The 18,988-nt window shown below is 38.3% G+C and overlaps 1 protein-coding gene across 4 annotated transcripts in view; it reads left to right on the forward strand.

Moving 5' to 3' along the window:
* RTTN (rotatin) overlaps window positions 1–18,988 on the forward strand; it is a 154,887-nt gene that overhangs the window by 78,432 nt on the left and 57,467 nt on the right. For all 4 annotated transcript variants that reach the window (XR_016441379.1, XM_090039589.1, XM_090039590.1 and 1 more), the window contains exons 28-33: window positions 316–535; window positions 3,442–3,570; window positions 8,453–8,560; window positions 9,959–10,117; window positions 13,457–13,528; window positions 17,240–17,432. Coding sequence is in view for 3 of the 4 variants with exons in the window: in XM_090039589.1 (XP_089895715.1) it covers window positions 316–535; window positions 3,442–3,570; window positions 8,453–8,560; window positions 9,959–10,117; window positions 13,457–13,528; window positions 17,240–17,432 (881 nt within the window). In the remaining variant the exon portion in view is untranslated. The remainder of the gene's footprint in view (window positions 1–315; window positions 536–3,441; window positions 3,571–8,452; window positions 8,561–9,958; window positions 10,118–13,456; window positions 13,529–17,239; window positions 17,433–18,988) is intronic.

Below are 18,988 nucleotides of genomic sequence, written 5' to 3' on the forward strand. Positions count from 1 at the left end.
AAGCATTTAATTTTTTTCACTTATGGTGAACAGGTTCTTTAGTTTTAACAGTTCTGTTTGCAGTAATTTTTTTTAAAGTTGAATGAATGTCCCAATATGATAAATGAAATTTTGTGCTTTCAGAACTCAAATACATAAAGCTGGAGTTGTTGATTTCCACTTTTCCATATACAAAAGGCAACACGATTCAGATCACCTAAACTAATAGAACAACTACAGATGCAGTGAGATATCATTAGTAACCTGAACAGTTGTAGATTAGGGAAACTTTTATATTGTTGACTGACATTTTTGCTTTATGTCTAATGGCCACAGAAAGGGCTTGGAACTAGCTGACTGTTTCCGAACACAGCTGGCTTTGAAACTGCTACAGTGTTTACGGGTAACAAATGCACCCCACTTCTATGGACTTCCTTCTCTGGAGAGAACTTTACGAGGAATGGTTCACATTACTGCATTCCCAGGCTGGAGTACACATTCTGCCACAATTGAATCATTCACAATTTGTATGAAATATTTAACAGGCCTTCTCGAGGTAAGTTGTTTATGCTGTCATTTGGTCATTTATGTAACAATCATAAAGCAAAATATTAAAATTGTGAATACAATATTATTGAGGGAAATATATGTTTTGGGAAATTTTACTTGTAATTTGGTTGCAGAGTGGTGTTTTTTGAGGGGGGGGTTGTTTTGTTTTTTTGGTGAAAACCTAACAACGGATGTGTACAATTAGTGAACTTGACATTTTGGGTGTGTATAAGTTACAAGATGCAAGGAAGGAAAATCATAATATTGTATATAGCCAGTTAGAAATCAATAATTAACTTGAGTGGTAGAATGAAACAGATTTGTCCATAAAATTGTATATTTCATTAATTTTTGTGTTTGACAAGAGTGCAGTGTTTTTATGCTCTGTGGTGCCCTTTCTGAATATTTTATGACGTGTGCACATGTTGTCACTTGTACTAGACTTTGAGAGAGCCAGTAAGTTATCCATGCATGAAGATATGCCATAATCTTTCGCATCTGTGCACTTTGGACCTTATCCCATTCACTTTGAAGTGAATGGCAAAACTAGCATCGACTTCAATGTCGGATTGAGAATTGTTTACGCTCTTAAATGGGTGTCTATGCAAAATATATTTATTGTTCATATGTTATTTTCAGAGTATTATAACTAGCGATATCAAAATTAATTTCATCCAGAGCGATTTGAAATCTGTGCCAAACGAAGATTACTCTCATGTTAGTGTAGACTATTCTGGCTATATAACTGTTCAAAATGGTTATGTAACATTTGTTTTTGTAATAAGGAGCGGTGGCCTCCTCATTCAAGGAAAAGACATCAGCTGAAAACTAGAACTTGCATTGTCAGTCTTCCAAGCTAGCTACTGAAACCAGTCTGTAAAGACAAATATTAATTGAAATTAAAAATTAAGAAATCAATCCAAATACTAGGGGGGTGTATAAGCCAGAACATTTAAAAAATAAAACTGAGTTTCTGGACATTTTGACTGTGTTTTGTAACTATGAACACACACAGACATGCACACTGTATCTGTCTACAAGCAGATGTCCTTTTAAATCTTCCAAAAAAGGAACACCTGGACTGATAAATTAGACTGCTGTTTAGAGCCCTAGTGTGGTCCTAAAGCAAGCTGACAGTCAGTTTGACTGTCAGGCACCCAGCTTTCAATTTGCTGGTGGTTTCGGGGGGAGCCCAGGATTGTGAGGTTTAGTATCAAGGGTCAGATCCCATTACTCCTTTTAAACGAACATCTCTCAGTACCTTAGATGAAAGTAACATAGGGAAAACTCACTGAACTAACAAGAGCCTTACATGATGAGTACACCCAAAATGTTATGATTATTTTTCTAGTTTCTTTTCAAAAGTACAACTTTACAGTGTTCTTAAATAATTTTATAACATAAAAAATACTTAAGGCTAGATTTTAAAAATTTTTATCTTGTTACTGGTTATGAAACAGAGTGAAAATAAATACATTGGCTATTGCCCTTTTTAAGATTCAGAATATATACCTTTTTCCATGCTTTTTCTAGCTCTCAAGAGAGATTCTTGGTAACCTCTATATTAACTGTGAGTTGTTATGATGAAACAAAAAATGTAAAGTAAGTGTTGAAACACTGAGTTACGATGAAGTGGCAAGGTTTCTGAAATGGAAATAAAATAGCTAGAGCCACTTGATTGACTGCTTCAGATGGGATTTTAAATTTAAAAAGGCACCCAAATTATTGATGCTATTGCAAAGAACAAGGTTTTCTGCTAAAGAGATTGGTTTCAGATAACAGCTGGGAAATAGGCAGTAGAGATCCTCCTGATAATACATAATGCAGATAGGATCTTAGTGTTATGCAGTTTAAAGTCAACCGAATAACATATAACTTGATAGAGAGTTGTTTCATGGAATGGTGGGAAACAGAGATGAATGGATAGGTTGTAATCGCCATGGTTTGGGGGAAAATACATTCCATTACATGCTGTTCTTAACATACTTTAAGCAGGTTAGTTAGGTCTGATTTACACAGGTTTGATTTTTGTTTTTTTACGTTTTAACAATCTCTGGCCAGACAGTTACATCAGCTTACTGTAACTGCTACTATTCAGCAGGTGTTCCTGTATGAAATAAAGATTTTCAATTCATACAAGTAGCAATAAACAGCTCAAAATGACTGTCCTTTATAGTGTACAAAGTGCCAACAACGAAAGAAAGACCTTAAGCTATTTTTCACACAGGTATTATGATACAACCAACCAGTTTCTCCTGGATATTGAATTCAGACTGTCCAAGGGACATTTCTTAAGAACTGAAAATATTAAAAGGGCTTCTATAACTATAAAGTATGCAGGTCTTCATAAATTATATGTGGGGCAGGTTTGTGCTCCTTCCCTACTTTGAATTATCCTATCAGAGCATGTAAATACTAAATTAATCAGACAGACTTGGAATTATTTGGGGCCTAGGTTTTGGCAAATTATGTGCGAGAGTGTCCAAGGTTAAAAATTGAAAATGTGTAAACAAAAGAATACATTAAAATTCTAAGTACGCTAATACAAGATTTGGCCAAAAAAAAAAGATAAATAATGAGTAGAATGAAAACACAAAAGTTCTACCAGGTCTATAAACAATAGGTAAACGAAAGTCACTGTAGACATGAAGGAAAGCCAAGATAAGAGCAGGTTGCTGAACATGAGATTATAGCTATATCACAAGTTAGCCTCTGACAATGTAACTTGTTATAATAGAATGTCTAGAATTATAATAGAATGGCTAAAAATGCAAGGAAAATGTATATTTGATAAAGGCTACTGACTTTTCTTAGTTATGATTTGAATTCATGGGAGTCTGTAGAACAGTTTTTACTGTCTGTATATTTCATGATAGCTTCACTTCAGGTAATAGTTTGTTTTGTTTTTTCCAGGTCATCTCGTCGTTTTACGTTGAGTGGGGAGGAAATGCTATGTCGTTCATGGGAAAAGGTGTCACTAAGAGCACAGTACTTTGCTTGCTTCACTTGTCCCATGAAATGATGGCTCAAGCCAAAAATACAGTGAGCGCATTAAAAGTTGTCCTTCACCTTGTCTTCTGTATGGTTTAAGTACTGACACGTTGTTATTGACAAAGTTAAAAGTATAGTTTCTTTCTTTCTCTCTTTTTTTCTCTCAACTGGGAAAATGTGTTTTTCTTACTTGAGTTCAGAAAGCAGAAGAATTTAATTTCTGTTGGTGCTTGGTTTGGAAAAGTTATACTTTAGATAACTCTGAATTTGAGCACTATAGAACATTAATACCAGTATTTTATACAAGCTAGCTAAGGGTTCAGTTCTGCTAACCTTACTGAATTGAATAGAATCACAAAAGTAATCCCACTGTTTTTAAAGGGAATGCTGGCCTAACACAACGTTAAGGGTAGCTAAAATAAAATCTTTTTAATTTTTACCTTTTTAAAGCATAGTCTCCTCAAGATTATTTGAAATGCAATAATTTCTTTTATTTGAAATTAAGACACACCTCAATGTCTCCAACAGTTCTGGAAATGGAAACCTCGTTAACAAGATATTGCATAATTCTAGTTGTTTACAGCAGTGTTGGTTTTCAGAACTGTGGATAGCATCTCTAAGAGCATGCTTACTTCTTAAACAGCCTAATTTTTTCCTATTAACTATAAGCACATGCCACCTGTTTACTGTATCAAGGCCTAAACAAATACAATATTAGTGTTCAGGACTTCACTGTTATTTCCTAAATTCTGTACATATACCTAAAGTTATTTAGATAAGCTATTCAAGGAATAGTTGATTTAATTTTTTTAAAGTAATTGAATTCTCATAATACAGACCTAAACTTTGTGTCCCAAGTCATTGTGATCATATTGTGCAAGCTGGAATTTCAGTGATATGAGTAAGGCAAAAAATATGTTCTTAAGCCTAAACTGACTAAAAGCAAAGCAGGATTTCTACTGTAATCCATTTTGGGAGAAGGAATATTCAAAATAGGAATCATTGGTTATAGTCAAGACTGGACAACTGCAGTTCAGGATACATAGAACTGGAAGGGGCTTCCTGAGTCACTGAGATCAGTTTGCACTTGTGTACTGTGCAGTACAAGGGTTGTAGAGTTAGGCCACTTGCCTTGTAATAAGGGATCCTGGTTTTCTCTATTTAAACCCCCCCAATTCTCTGATATAAAAGAGAGAGAGAGTCTGATCCCGTTGTCGCTATGTGGCATCCAGAGCAGCGGGGAAGGGGCATGGAGGGGGCAGACCGAGGCCCCCACAGAGAGGTGAGGTAGGGGCAGACGCTGCATAGCTGGGACGGGGTGTGGGATGAAGCCACAGGTCATCAGGGCATATGTGGAGGGGGAGGCAGGTGGCTCCCACCACTACATTCATCCTAGGAGGGCATGGGGGGGTGTGCCCCCTGGATCAGCACAGGGCGAGGGTGGGCTGCCACTGGGGGCAGTGCTGGGCTCTACCCGGCAGGGGAGCTGGGCTGGGCTGGGCTGTGTTTGGGACAGGCAGTGGCGCTGGGAGCGGGGGTTATGGTCAATCTTGAGGTAGCCCCCCCATAGGCCTCCAAGTGCTGCTGCTTCCCTCCTTGAACTCAGCCTGGCCCAGGCAACAACAGCAGCCCACCCTCGCACCACACTCAGATCCAGGGGGCACAGCCAGCCCACCCACCCCCATACCCTCTCAGAACATGTGCAGTGGTGGGAGCTGTTCCCTCCCAGACAAGCTGTGGCTCTGTCCCAGGCCCCACCCCGCCCTGGCTGTGCAGTGCTTGCCCCTGTGTCAGTGCCAGCCCTAGCACCAACCCCAGTCCCTCCCTCCACGCGGGGGCCTTGGTTCCCACCCCCCATACACCTCTTCTTTCCCCGAACAGACTTACCAGCCGGATGCTGCTCTTCACACTGCCAGGCTGCACTCCTGACCACCCGCATGCTGCACTACAGCTGTGGGCATGCACGCAGCATTTGTGGGTGACATTATTAGCCAAAAGAAGCCAGTTGCTGATAATGTCAGTTTTTCCTTTTATCAGTGCCAGTACAATACGGGACCGATGTATCAGTGCATGTCTATTTTTTTATCATGCAAAATCAGAGCTTCCTCTGCTCCTTTCGCTCACCAGGATGCAGGTCCAGCTGCGGCTGTCCCCTCCCCCTTCCCCTCTGCTGCTCTGTGGTGCTGAGCAGCCCTGATATGCCAGTGTCCTGCCTGTGCCATTGCCCCTCACTCCCAACCCACAGCCCCCTGGCCCTGCCAGTGCCCCTCACTCCCATAACTCCCTGGCCCGCTGCTGCCCCTAGCTCCCAATTTATAGCAGTTCCCTGGCCCTGCTGGTTCCACTCACTCCTGCCCTCAAATACCATAGTGTGAGGAAGTGGGTGGGGCTGTGAGGAATGGGGTGGGTATATGGGGAAGGGGCAAAGGCGATTGTGTGAGGGGGCAGGGGGGGCATGTGCCCCCCCCCCCATTTCTGTCTCCACAGCGGGTTACGTGGCTGCAGCGTGGCCAGACCAGCTCTGGGCAGGAGCCAGCACTGCTCTGCCATGGCCACCATGGTGAGGCATAGCAGTGGTGGCCCAAAATTGTGCTCCTGCTGCTGCTGGGCAGGCTGGGGGCACCTTGCCTTGGCAGCCATGGTGGTGTGTGTGGTGCAATGCTCTCTCCCACGCTTCCTGCCTGCTAGGATGCGGAGGCAGCTTCTGCCTGGAGCTGGTCTGGCCAGGCTGCAGCTCTGCATCTTGCTGTTGATGCAGTAATCTGAGGGGGCCACATGCTCCCTCCCACCCTTGACTGTGCCCCCCACCCTCCCAATGTGTTGTCTTTGCTCCCCCATACCCACTCCTGTGACCTGCTGCCATGTTGCCTGTGCCCCCCACTCCACGCATTGCCTGTGACCCCACTCCCATAGACTTAACTGGAGGGAGCAGCAGGAGCTGCTTTCCACCACACTGCCTGGCTGCCACGTGCTGATCTTTGCTCATAATCAAGGCGTACTTTGGGTGTCTCTTGTTTAGCTAATCAGCAGAATGAAGATGGGTCTTTTCCCTCTGGGACAGAAAAGATATGATTGAACAACAGTCACTCTTAACAAGCAATAAGAAAATAACACAATATACTTTCCAAATTTGATATGGTTCCAGTCCCCTTGAGGTGTTAATCCCCTGCTTAAGGTACCAAGTGCTGACAGCTTCCTTTGCATTCACGGGATATGGAGTAATTGGCACGTTGCAGGAGGAGCTCAGCACATTGTAGAATCATTCCGTAAATGCAGAGATGAATGATTAGGCCTTCACTGGTGGTGGTAGAAGGTTATGTATTAATTATGTGGAGTTATATGTATGGTAATATGGTCAACTATATGTTTCTGTAGCTATAAATTTTATATACGCTGTGTACTGCAGTGTTGCTCCCTAGATTGTCCTAAGCAACTATGTTCATAGAAGAGATTCAGATCCTGATCCTGATTTACAACACCAGTAATTTAGATATCAATTTATATATAGGTAGGAATAAATTATTTTTCACCTCTATGCAAATTATTTTATAAAAAAGGTACATTTTAAAAAAGTTATTTTCAGTGCATTGTTTATGCCAGTTGAATTGGTTCACATTAAAATAAATTGATGTATTCATTATCAAGTAGATTATTCCTTTTTCTGCTGACTTTTTTTTTTAACTGCCTTACAATACTACTACTTAATTTTTCTTGTGAGCTGCATCATGGCCGATTTTTCTCTTATTTTTCAGTGCTGGATATAACACGTCTAAAGTGATATTTATTTTCTTGTAATTAGGGCATTATGGATTTCTAAGCAATATAGTATCATAGATTTCATAGACATTAGGGCTGGAAGGGACCTCACAAGATCATCGGGTCCAGCCCCCTGCCCAGTTACAGTTATAATGAAAGTGCTGCAAATAATATTAGTGAGGGTTAAGCATTGTCTTTTGCCTCTTCCCCTGTGATGAAATTAGAGTACAGTATATTTAATTTAAAAAGGAATTTAAATCTGAATTATCTACAGTATTAAAAATCTGAAAAGCCAAGATGATAGTAAAACACAAAACTTTGGTGATCATTGTTTATCCTGACAATAATGATATGGTATCAATCTAGAAATTCTGCTTATGCAGCACCTAGATGTACATAACACTTTGCAGGTAAGTAAGTATATATTCTTTTAATGTGATACAAAGAAATGAACATGCAAGGAGATTCACAATCTCTGTACAAAATCTGGAACTAAATAGCATATGACACTATGTGACCTCAAATGAATCAGTATCAGCTTTGTGGGTACTAAGAAAGGAGAAACATCAGCATAGTATTAAGTAACAGGGTCTCTTGTTTTATATATGACTAGCAAATTGACCATCATGAATGACCAGGGGGTGGCAGGCAGGGACAGAGCACTGCCACCCTCTGTCCCCACCATCACAGTGGTGCTCCACTGTGTGTGTTTGTCTGTGCAGAGTACTCTGGTTGTTTCAGTCAGCATTGTGATTGGCTGCCGAGACAACCAGTCAGAGTGCAAATAAAGCGTTACAGACGGACACAGACAGACACACTAAGGCTTTTAGTATATTAGAATTAGTGTTGAGTTTTGTCTCCCACTGTTCTGCTGAACTCAGTTATCCCCTTCTGAGTTAAAATGATTTGCAGTATTTTCATCTGAAGTGTCTGCAGCTTGCGGGTGATCTGTTTATCATTCAGAACCTAATCCTGTGAAGATTTACACGTGTACTTAATTTTACTCAATTAATAGATTTAAGTAAGTGTAGGCAATTTTGCAGGGTTTAAGTCAGAATCTGTGCCCTACAACATGGGCACTCTGTAAGTTGCAATAAGCTTTAGAAAAACAAAAGGAAGTCATGCTCAAAAGGTTACTTCCTAAAACATATTGCTTTGCTTTTTACTTTCTGACCAGGATTTGGTCTCTCTCTGGTTCTTGCCTTATGAAAACAGTGAAGAAGAAGATCCTTCTCGACTAGGTCTGGCATGGCTGGTTCCATTATGGGTAGACAGAGACCCTGAGGTTAGTGTACTGTGGCAGTAAAATAGTTGTTCCAAGTTTAAGAAATGCATGTATCACATTTTTTAAATTATATTTTAATGATGAGGCTTAAAAAATTGGCACAATTTTAAATGTGGTCAGTGTAACAGAAAAATCCAAAATGTATCTTCAAATGAATGTTATCGCCACAGTTCTGTAGTCTGTCACTTTCTGTTTTTAGTTACTCGGGGTAATGGTTCATGGTACCATAGTATGCAAGATTTCTGCACTTTCTTTTTATTAACTATAAGCAGAAGTGTGTGTATGTGTGTGCAAAATAAAAATAAAATTCCTTTTAACATGAAGGCTGTGCTTGCTTGCTTCCCTCCTCAGACCTGATAAAGAATGTCTTGCATTCAGAAGCTTGTCTGTCTTTACTCCAAACATGTAAATTGGTTCAATAAAAGATATCATCCCCCCAAAATTCTTGCCTCTTGCATAAAACCTTGACTGTCATGGCTACAGAATCACTGTAACATGATCATTAACACGAATCAGTTGATGCAATAAAAATGAAATCTAATTTTTATATTTCTCAGAGTGGTGCTGAATGCTAAGCAGTGTCTTAAACAATGTTTGAAATAAAACTGAAGCTTTAAACCTGGCTAGTAAGATTCTTGTGGTGTTTCCTTGACAACTATGAATGGGGATCTTAATTTTTTTTTTTAAGTTTGAATCTCATTGAAAAGAAGCAGGCCAGCCAGTTACCAATACTAGTATAGTCAGAGATGTGGCTGGGCAGCAGCAGTTTTATACCCTCACCAGTGGCACTGCACTGTTATAGTGCTGCACTGACAGTAGCAGCAGCACTTATATTTGTGTCCTGCCTAAGTTGGTGCCCCCACTCACTCTTCCTTCCTCTCTCCATCCTGTAGTTAAACTGCTGAGCACAGTTTAGGTTTTATAAAAAGACTGAGGTATGATAACATGTATACAAAAACGTTACATGTGTTTGTAGACTTCAGTAAGGCATCCACATTCCATTACTTGTCAAATAATATTAAATGTTAAGGCCTTAATATTTTGTTTATATTTGTTAGCATAAATGTATGAGCAGCTATTTTTATATGTAATATTGCAAAAATTGAGGTATTGTCAGATTATTCTAAAGACTTCTGGATGCTTACTCAGCTTTCTAGGCATGTCTGCATTTCTTACTTAGGTGGATAGAATTTTGTAGTCTCAATACTTAAAGCTTTTGAAGGGGTATAAAAGGGGTATAAAAGCTTTGGAACACAAGTCAGTCAGTAACTTTTCAAGGTAGTTTAGGGATTAGGACAGTATGCTTTATAGTAGAAGTTTGAGAAATAATTGTAAAATATTGCTTTTTACTATAATTTTTTTTTTTTTTTTTTACCTTATCTTGTGAATTTCTTCCAGGTAAGATTCACATCACTTGGAATTGGATCAGCTCTTACAACTCTTAAAGCAGGATGCATTGCTTTAGCAGACAGCTGTCAGAACATTTCTGGAGGATTATGGGGAACAGTAATAAACATATTTCTGGATCAATCTGAATGTAGCATGGTACGCCGGGAGGTATGCTTTTTTTCTGTTCTGTTGTTCATGAATATACATCTGTAAAACCTTTAAGGTCATAAAGAATGAAAACAACTATATGAAAATTAAGCTGTTTGTGAGAAGATTTATTTATGATGGCACAACATTCCTGTTCCTTCACAAGTTAAATGCACCTAATGAAAATGTTTTTTTTCACCCTCTTCATTTAGCATTCAGCTGAAAAGCACTGAAGAGACATGATTACTAATGTAAAAGCAGAAGTAATCTGTTTCATTGATGTGCTAGTTTCATTGGAGCCACAAAAACAGTAAGGTGCTTAGAAGGATTTCTTTTGCTCTTACTGCTTGAAGCATTATAAAAATAATCCCTAACCATTCTTGCTGTATATATTTATAACATTATGAAAAACAATGATATATGCAATGTGGAGATGTCAGAATGCTTGTGTATTCTTTCTTTGGTGTTGAAAGAAATTAATGGTATGTTCATTTTATTCTCATCATTTAGCTTAACTTAAAATGTAGTAGTTGATTTCCTTTTTGTAAATATTAGAAAAATTTATTTTAACAAATTTATGGCTTACAGAAGTGACATATGAAAGCCTGTCTCAATATTCTTCACAGCTGATTGGGTAGTTCTGTGAACAAAGCATAGTGTAATAGAATATCTTTCATAGATTTCATAAACATTAAGGCTGGAAGGGACCTCGGAAGATCTAGTCCAGGCCCCCGCCCAAAGGGCAGGAAGTCAGCTGGGGTCACAGGCGCCCAGCAAGATAAGCATCCATTTTGCTCTTGAAGGTGTTCAATGCAGGTGCTTGAACCACCTCTCATGGCAGGCTATTCTAAGACCTTGGGGGCTCAGACAATAAAGAAATTCTTCCTTATGTCCAGCTTGAAACGGTCTTGTAGTAGTTTATGACCATTCGACCTCGTCATCCTTTGGGGCGCTCTGGTGACCAAACATTCCCCCATATACTGGTGGTCACCCCTGATAAACTTGTAGGTGGCCCTCAGATCACCCCTTAACTATTTCTTTTCAGTTTCACTCAGTAGTCATTCACTTAAATTGTAGAACTATTTATTAAATAGCTTTTGTTCTTCCATGGCCTCTGTCAGACATGAAACTAATAGTGTGATTTAGATTCAGATTTGAGGAAATACGGTAATGCGTGCAGTATTTGGGATGGGACATACATTCCTCAGATCCCAGTAGCAGGAGTCCTGAAGCCACAATTATCCAAGGGGTGGCTTTGTCCCAGGCCCCAGGGCATCCCCAGGCCTAAAAAACACCAGACAGCCTGGCTCCATACTGATTCAAAAGCCAGGGTCCTTGGAGCCAGGGCTGGGGAGAGGCTTCTTGACTCCACTTTCCCTTTACTTCTGGCTATAAAACAACCCTGTGAAGCCCAGCTGCATGTTCAGTTTTTAGACATGGTGCTGCCCCAAGCTGATTCAGATTATCAACTGAAAGTCAGATTGGCATGGGGTAGTTCTGGGTAAGGCACACATGCTACCTGTTCAATTTAAGCGTCCATACCAACCAGACACAAAAGTCTTCTACAATGTATGTGGAACATTTTTTTGTGCCTGGCTTTCCCTGCTATGATGCTATAAATTGGGGTGTGTGTATATATATATATAGCATGTTATAGATTTGCATCTCAATCATGTCATAATTGAAATGTATGCCAGGGCCTCATATGTTATATCTTGAGTAGTTTAAATAAAAAAAAAAAACAACAACAAAAAAATCCCTGAGTGTATTTCCTAGTATGTTTTCTCTACACAGCTCAGACTACCAAAATGCTCAAATACAGTTAATTGAATATAGCTTTGAAATCAGTGCATGTTCATGGTCTCTGTTGCAACTTCTTGAATAGACTAGCATTGTTTACAGTGTTAACAGTGCCTGATGGATATAGTGCTCGCACTTCATGGAGAAGCACTGGAAGTAGATTTTGCCAGTTCATGAGAAATGCACAATAAGTAATGAGCTTCATAACTTAAGCAGAAGTCACTTATCTTTTATGCATATAAAGGATATTTTTCCTTGACTTGAAGAAGCCTTCTGAACTATTTAGAGACTGAGCAGTGGGCTGATGAAATAAATTATGAACTTTGTTCTCATGTCTTAACTCAGTGCTAACTATATATTTATCCAAACTGTAAATCTAAGAGAAATTTATGAATTTAATATAACCTGCTTCTCATTTTGAACTGAAATAGCAGTTTTCTTCTTTTATTCCCCTACAATTATAGTACACTATCTAACTGTATGAGGTATCATCTATTAAAAGGTAGAGCTAGAAGTGTTCAGCTAAATATTTAGATTTTTTCTTAATTGTGATGGAAGAATTTAGCATAGCAATAATGTGACTTTTCAGTTTCCTTCCATGCCCACTGTACAACCAAAATGTAAGGATTCAAGCTTGTATAATTCAGTTTTAAGATATTAAAATACTTCTGAGACATGTTTTCTCAACAAGCTACCTATTTTAAAGTAAAACAATGTAGAATACTTCTGCACAAAAATGCTCCAAAAATGTAACTCTTTTGGTGTCCAGATCATTGTAGAACAGTTGGGATCATCTTTTGTAGTTATTTTAAAAATTAATTATCAGAATTCTTTTTTCACATTTTATTATGTCCAAAACATAACAAAAACAGCTTGGGATATTTAAAGAAGGAAGTCTTCTAAGTGGCAATTGGGCTCTTACTTAGGAGGTAACGGTGAACTTAGTCCTGTATGCAAGTAGACATTGTCCCAGCATCAAGTGTTTTACAGTTTAAACAAAGCAGTTTCCGTAGGTGTGCATGTGAGATACTGGGGACAATTGTTGAAAGACCTGCATTTCTGTGTTATAAAAAGACTCAGTCAACTTGAATGTAGTAATTGTAAAAGTAATACCTAAATAGTTTTTGATATTGCACCTGGCCTGTATTTCTTCTGTCTTTGATATTTTTATAATAACATTTGTTTTGCTCTTTCAAAATATTTTTCTCTCCATAGCTATTATGTGAAATCCAGATAAATTAATTATATTAGGAAAACAGTGAACCGCTGTATACAATACCATCAGTTCCATAAAATAAACTGAAAAGAGAGTTTTTTCCCCTCTGATGCTATATTGTATTAGTGCTCTTTTAGGATTTTTAAATTGATTGCATCCTTTTTGTGCCACAGTAAATCTTGACATTTTAAATGGCTTCAGGAATGTTTAAGCTAGCACAGTGAGTTGCTGATTAATATGCCAGTTTGACCTATGATGCTGTTACAGTGCTGTTGAATCTGGTGCTTTGTTTTGTCCAGCAGCTTCAGCAAGATGGCAGTATTAACACTTTTCTTTTCTTTTAGGCTGCTTTTATTCTTCAGAACCTTCTTGTGATCCCAATGCCTACTGAAGAGAAGAAAGATTGTGCTTGGCAGGTGAGGGGCTATTTGTCTTTGGCATGGGATTGCTATGCATAAGGTGGCATAATTAAAAATAAAACTGTATTCTAGTACATACATAGTATTTAAGTGTATGGTATAAATGGAAAACTTTTGTGTGTAAATAAAACTAAAATATTTTGAAATGGGAAATATATAAATATATTGTTATCAAACCTTCAGTAAGTCTGAAAGAGAATAATTACTGTTTCATCTGTATTCTTCAGAGCAGTAATTACTGTTTAAAATGCACCTGATGGCTCCTTTTATAGTAATGACATTTTGGCAGATTATGAAAAATTCAGATTAACAGTTTGTTTTGGGTGAACTGAGAATACATCTTTGTTTAGCAGTGTAGCCATCTCTCTTGTGAAAGCAAGTTACTGCTTTTGAGTTTTTATAACACACTTCTCAAAACCATCTCCATATTCCTACTGATGGGTTTGATATTGCTGCTGTTGAGATGTGTGGAACTATTTTGAAAAGCTTTATCTGTTGGGGAGGTATGAGACCAAGCATAAGAATTTTTTTCCTGCTCCTACAAGCTTCCTTAATAGAATTTACTGTTGTTCGCAGGTTAGACCCTCCTTCATTCTACCTAAAGATTTTCTTTAAAATAATTCAGGCTAGTAAATGATTCTCCAGTGTCCGTATCCCTTAACCTGTTCCAAGAGCCTTTAGCCACATATCAATAGTCATGTCAGAAACAGTTACCGCATCCAGTGCCTTCTAGATCTGGGCATGACTGGCATGGTAAATGAGTATACTTTTGCCATACCTTTATTCTTCCTTAAAGTTTCAGAATAAACTTAACAGTTTCAGTTGCACTCTGTTAGGACAGTCAGATGTTCAGACACCAGTTAGCTTGCCACAATTGTTATGCAGAACCAAAATTAGTTCTGGACTTCCAACTAGAATCTCTTTTGGCCTTGTGCTTGAAGCACATCTGTAACCCATAAGACCAGTCCTGAATAAATAAATAAATTCCTTAATGTTTCCTTAAAAATTCCCTTTCTCCTTCACCTCTTTCCACTTAGCATGCTTACAGTGAAGGCAGGAAGCAAGAAGTGATTGAGAAAACTTGCCAAAAAACTCACCACTCAAAATCCCTTGTTTGCTGGCTTCTTTGCTGGTTCTGTGTCACTGGCTCCTGTGCACCTTGAATATCCTTAGGGTCTTGAATAGCATACATATTTACATTTGCCAAACATTGATAGTCATAAAAATCATTACAGTTTTTTAGAATTTTCTATTGTTAGGTAACGGTGTCCAATAACAGTTAAATAACTTGTTTTCTATGATTAGCATAATTATCTTAATCTACAGGCGATTTAGTCTTTCCACTGTTCTCATAAATTAATGCTTAAAATATTTGACCATTATCTGACAAATATTTGATCAGTTAACTAAGTAATTTTTTGCTATATCTACCCTGTAGCTACAGAGAATAGTTTGTCTCTATCCTCCATTTAAGCACCCTTAAATAACTTGAAATTGTAATCAAATGTCCCCTCAGTCACCAGGTTACTTCAGAGTCCTTCACCTAGGTCCTAGCCTGTTTAAGAATTGTCTGTCCTTAGTGCATCAATGCTGTCACTCATTTGGTGCCACCACAGCCTTCCTTGACCATACCAGCCCGTCAGGCATTTTGGATATTTTGCCTGTAACAGAAGATTTGAACTAACAATCTGCAGATGGACCTTATTAAGTCCCTTTGGAGGAACAGAAAGGTTGTCTTCCAGATGATCAGCCAGTAAGGGGGAGCACAATTCCTACCTTCAACCTATGGGGGGCAAGAAAGGTGTGGTTAGTGTGCATCAAAAATCAACTGCTACATCTTGCAAGGAAGGAGGACATGGAAGTAGGCACACTCTAATCTGGGCTTTGTTTCAGTCTTTTATAAAAACTGTTCATACAAACAGTTAAATTTAATTGCTATACTTCTAGAATATTATTCTATCTAGTAGGATGTAAACATGGGAACCTTTTTGTATGTGTCTATTAATTGTTTATTAAATGTTCTCATGCTATATAAAAAATATCAAAAGCTTTGAAAGTAAGATAAAAAAGACTGGATTAAATCAAAATACTGCAGATGAGGCATAACAAATTTGTAACAAGTAACAGTACTGACTTGGGTCAACATGATTCTGATTCTTAGTAAGACACATAATTTAACTGACATTGCACTTGTCATTTAATAAGCATGCATGCTGAAAGATATTATCCAGCAGTATTTCATGGTACCTGGTAGATTTATAAAACTATTGACATTTAAGCAGCCAATTTTAAAATGTAAAATTACAATTAGAATTCATGTTGGGGCTAAGGAGAAATAGCCTTTCTTTTCACTAAGAGATGATTTGTCCATAGTCCAAGTAATGTAAGTAAGTAAGTTCAAAGAAAAAATAACAGGATATAGGGAATAATAGAAGAATGTTTAAGAACATAAAGATATATCCCCTCTGCAACTGCTTGAAAGTGTTGGTAGTTACAGGTGTGGCTGGTAAACTCTGACTGGTGGAGTGGTGTAGCATCCCATGGGGGCGGGCAGTGGGCTTGCACCTGGCTGGCAGCAAGGTGGGGTTTCTAGCTTGCTGGGAGGGGGTGAGAGGGTTTGCAGCTGGCTGGACACTCCAGCCGGTAGGGAGAGGCTGCAACCATCCCTACTCCCAGCCAGCTGCAAACCCCTTTCCCCCCATCCTCCCCAGTGCCAAATGGCTATAAAACCCCCTGCTGCTTCTGTGGGACGCTCCATTGCCCCACCACTTGGAGTTCACCAGCCACGCCTGAGAGTTTGGAGACCAAATTTTGGAATGGAATATGTTAACTGCAGTGACAATGCAGTATATCATCTTGATAACAATGGAGAGCTTTCTACTCTTTCCGCCCCCTACCCCCTTTTGAAAACAACATAACAAACTTTAGCCATTAGTAAAATCAGCCTATGTAATTTAATGTTACTGGACTACAACATATTATGTTATCTCAAGGTTGCTGATGTCAGTGCACACTGTGAATAAAACTAGTGAATTACTCCAGTGCCTTTTAACTCGTCCCTCTGGCCATAAAGTACTTGGCACAGGGTTTTTAAACTGGCAGAGTTTTGGATATCAAAAGTTTGATGCAATGTCATCATACTTAATGTCTGCAAAATTCCCAGAGTATGCAGTTGTCATGGTTGATGCAACCAAAGCATATTGCTGACACCCTCTGAGCATAGAGTGCAGCCCTATAACTAACTCATTAACAGTTTACATGAAGCACAAAATTCTTTGTCAAAGAACTGCATGTTCTTTAATTGGAGTAAAAGGGAAATAGTGAAAACAATTAATGTTCTGCATTGGTATTACCAGTCAGAAAGGATGGAAAAGTAGTGCTAAAATACTGGTTATAACCAAGAGTTACTTTTAATTTAGAATAATTTTATTTTCTCCTGCTTTTAAAAGTCACTACTTGTGATTTTTCCAAAAACGTGTCCAAAATGCTTTTCATTATTAGTGAATATTTAAAAATCAATGCAACTGATTATGACTGAATGTACTAATATGATAAGGTTGTCAATTTTAAATATAATGTATATGCTGTTCTTCCTTTGGTTAAATTTATAGGAAAGGTTCTTACTTTATTTTCCTAGGGGCAGTTTGTTCTGTAATATAGATTCCTGTTTAAGAGATGTATGTATGGATATGAACCTTGTTTCCTCAGGGTCCTTGTGTACACGATGAAGAGTCCGGCGTATCTCAAATAGGAAAACCTGCTCTTCAAGCTCTATTATACCATTGCCACTTCTATGAACATTTGAAGCAGATGGTGAAGAACTGTTACCTTGGGCGCTACATGTTTGATTTAAATTGTTCCCTTGGAGATGGCCTCCTAGCTGGAAGAAGTTGCATAAGTGGTAAGTGACAATTTCAATACATTGTTTTTAGGGCAAACATTCTTCTAGTTTAGAATTCATTTTTTTTCTTAATAGAAAGGTGCCAGTAGGTAACCATCCTAGACTAATATTATTTTATATATTAAATTATATATTGCTATATACTATCAAAGACTGATATCAAAATATAGATACATGGGAAATGGCAGCGCCATCATAAAGCCATAGGCATCAAGAAGTATTCACATCACTTTCTATGCTCTTGGTAAAAGAGAATGAGCGTGCATAGCGTGTGGCCCACAAAGGTCACTACTAGTCAAAAAACTCTGATCCTGAGCACATGAACATGCACAACAAAAGTGAAAAGTCTGCATGAACTCGATGCATATTCCATATATAATTTAATATATTACTAATAACCATCTCTAAGTTTTTCTTTTTCGAAAATCATTGCAAATTGTCGTTGTTAGTTGAATGAAAGCTTAAAGCATCAGCTCCATGATGTTACACAGTTTTCTTAAAAATGTAAAATCATAGTTTACCTAGTCTATACTCTGTGGACAATTGTAAACCTTGCATTTGTATGTTTTTTTAGGGGTTACTGATTTAAAAGATCTATTACATCATCTGGTTCATTTGATGCAAAGTATTGGTGGGGGGAAGTTAAACTAATTAGGAATTGTAAGAGGGTTATCACAGTAACAGTGAGGAAGTTCAGGCAGTCATTAATATGAGCGGCTTTTAAAAGCAAAGTTGTCTTCACAGCATTGCAATCCTAAGATATCTGAGGCACATAAATAGGAAAGAAGTTCTGTGTCATAGAGTCTAGTCTCTTGCTATTTGAGGCAGCTGTCAATAATCCTGGTGATAATCTGATCAAGTTCCAACTTAAACCTATTTAGTTTTTTGGCTCCACTATTCCTATTGGAAGGCTATCCAGAATCTCATTTCACTTGTGATAAATAATGTTAACAGACTGACACTCTTAAGACATACTATGAAATGTCATTGGAAGGTATGTCACGAGGGAATATGCATCGAGTTCATGAAGACTTTTCACTTTTGTTGTGCATGTTCATGTGCTCAGGATCAGAGTTTTTTGACTAGTAGTGACCTTTGTGGGCCACACGCTACGCACCCTCATTCTCTTTTACCAAGAGCATAGAAAGTGATGTGAATATTTCTTGATACCTATGGCTTTATGATGGCACTGCCATTTCCCATGTATCTATATTCTGATATCAGTCTTCGACAGTATATAGTAATATATAATTTAATATATAAAATAATATTAGTCTAGGATGGTTACCTACTGGCACCTTTCTATTAAGAAGAAAAATTAAAATTAAAATGTCTTAACAATTAGCTAGGGCTCAAAATTATGAAGTGTAAGAACAGATGCAGCCCTTCCCACTCTGAAGGGTTCCTGTGCCATACAATGTGGTATGCGTGGCACATTTCACTCTTAGCATTAAAACAATAGCCTTTACATTATGCTTACTCTGTTGCTACCAATTGTGCCTTTAAAATATGGTAAAACCTAAAATTAAATTATAAGGTCTTTGAGGCAGGGACCT

Source organism: Crocodylus siamensis, chromosome 3 (genome assembly GCF_052110815.1).
Source record: "Crocodylus siamensis isolate JL-2025a chromosome 3, ASM5211081v1, whole genome shotgun sequence".
Classification (NCBI taxonomy): domain Eukaryota; kingdom Metazoa; phylum Chordata; order Crocodylia; family Crocodylidae; genus Crocodylus; species Crocodylus siamensis.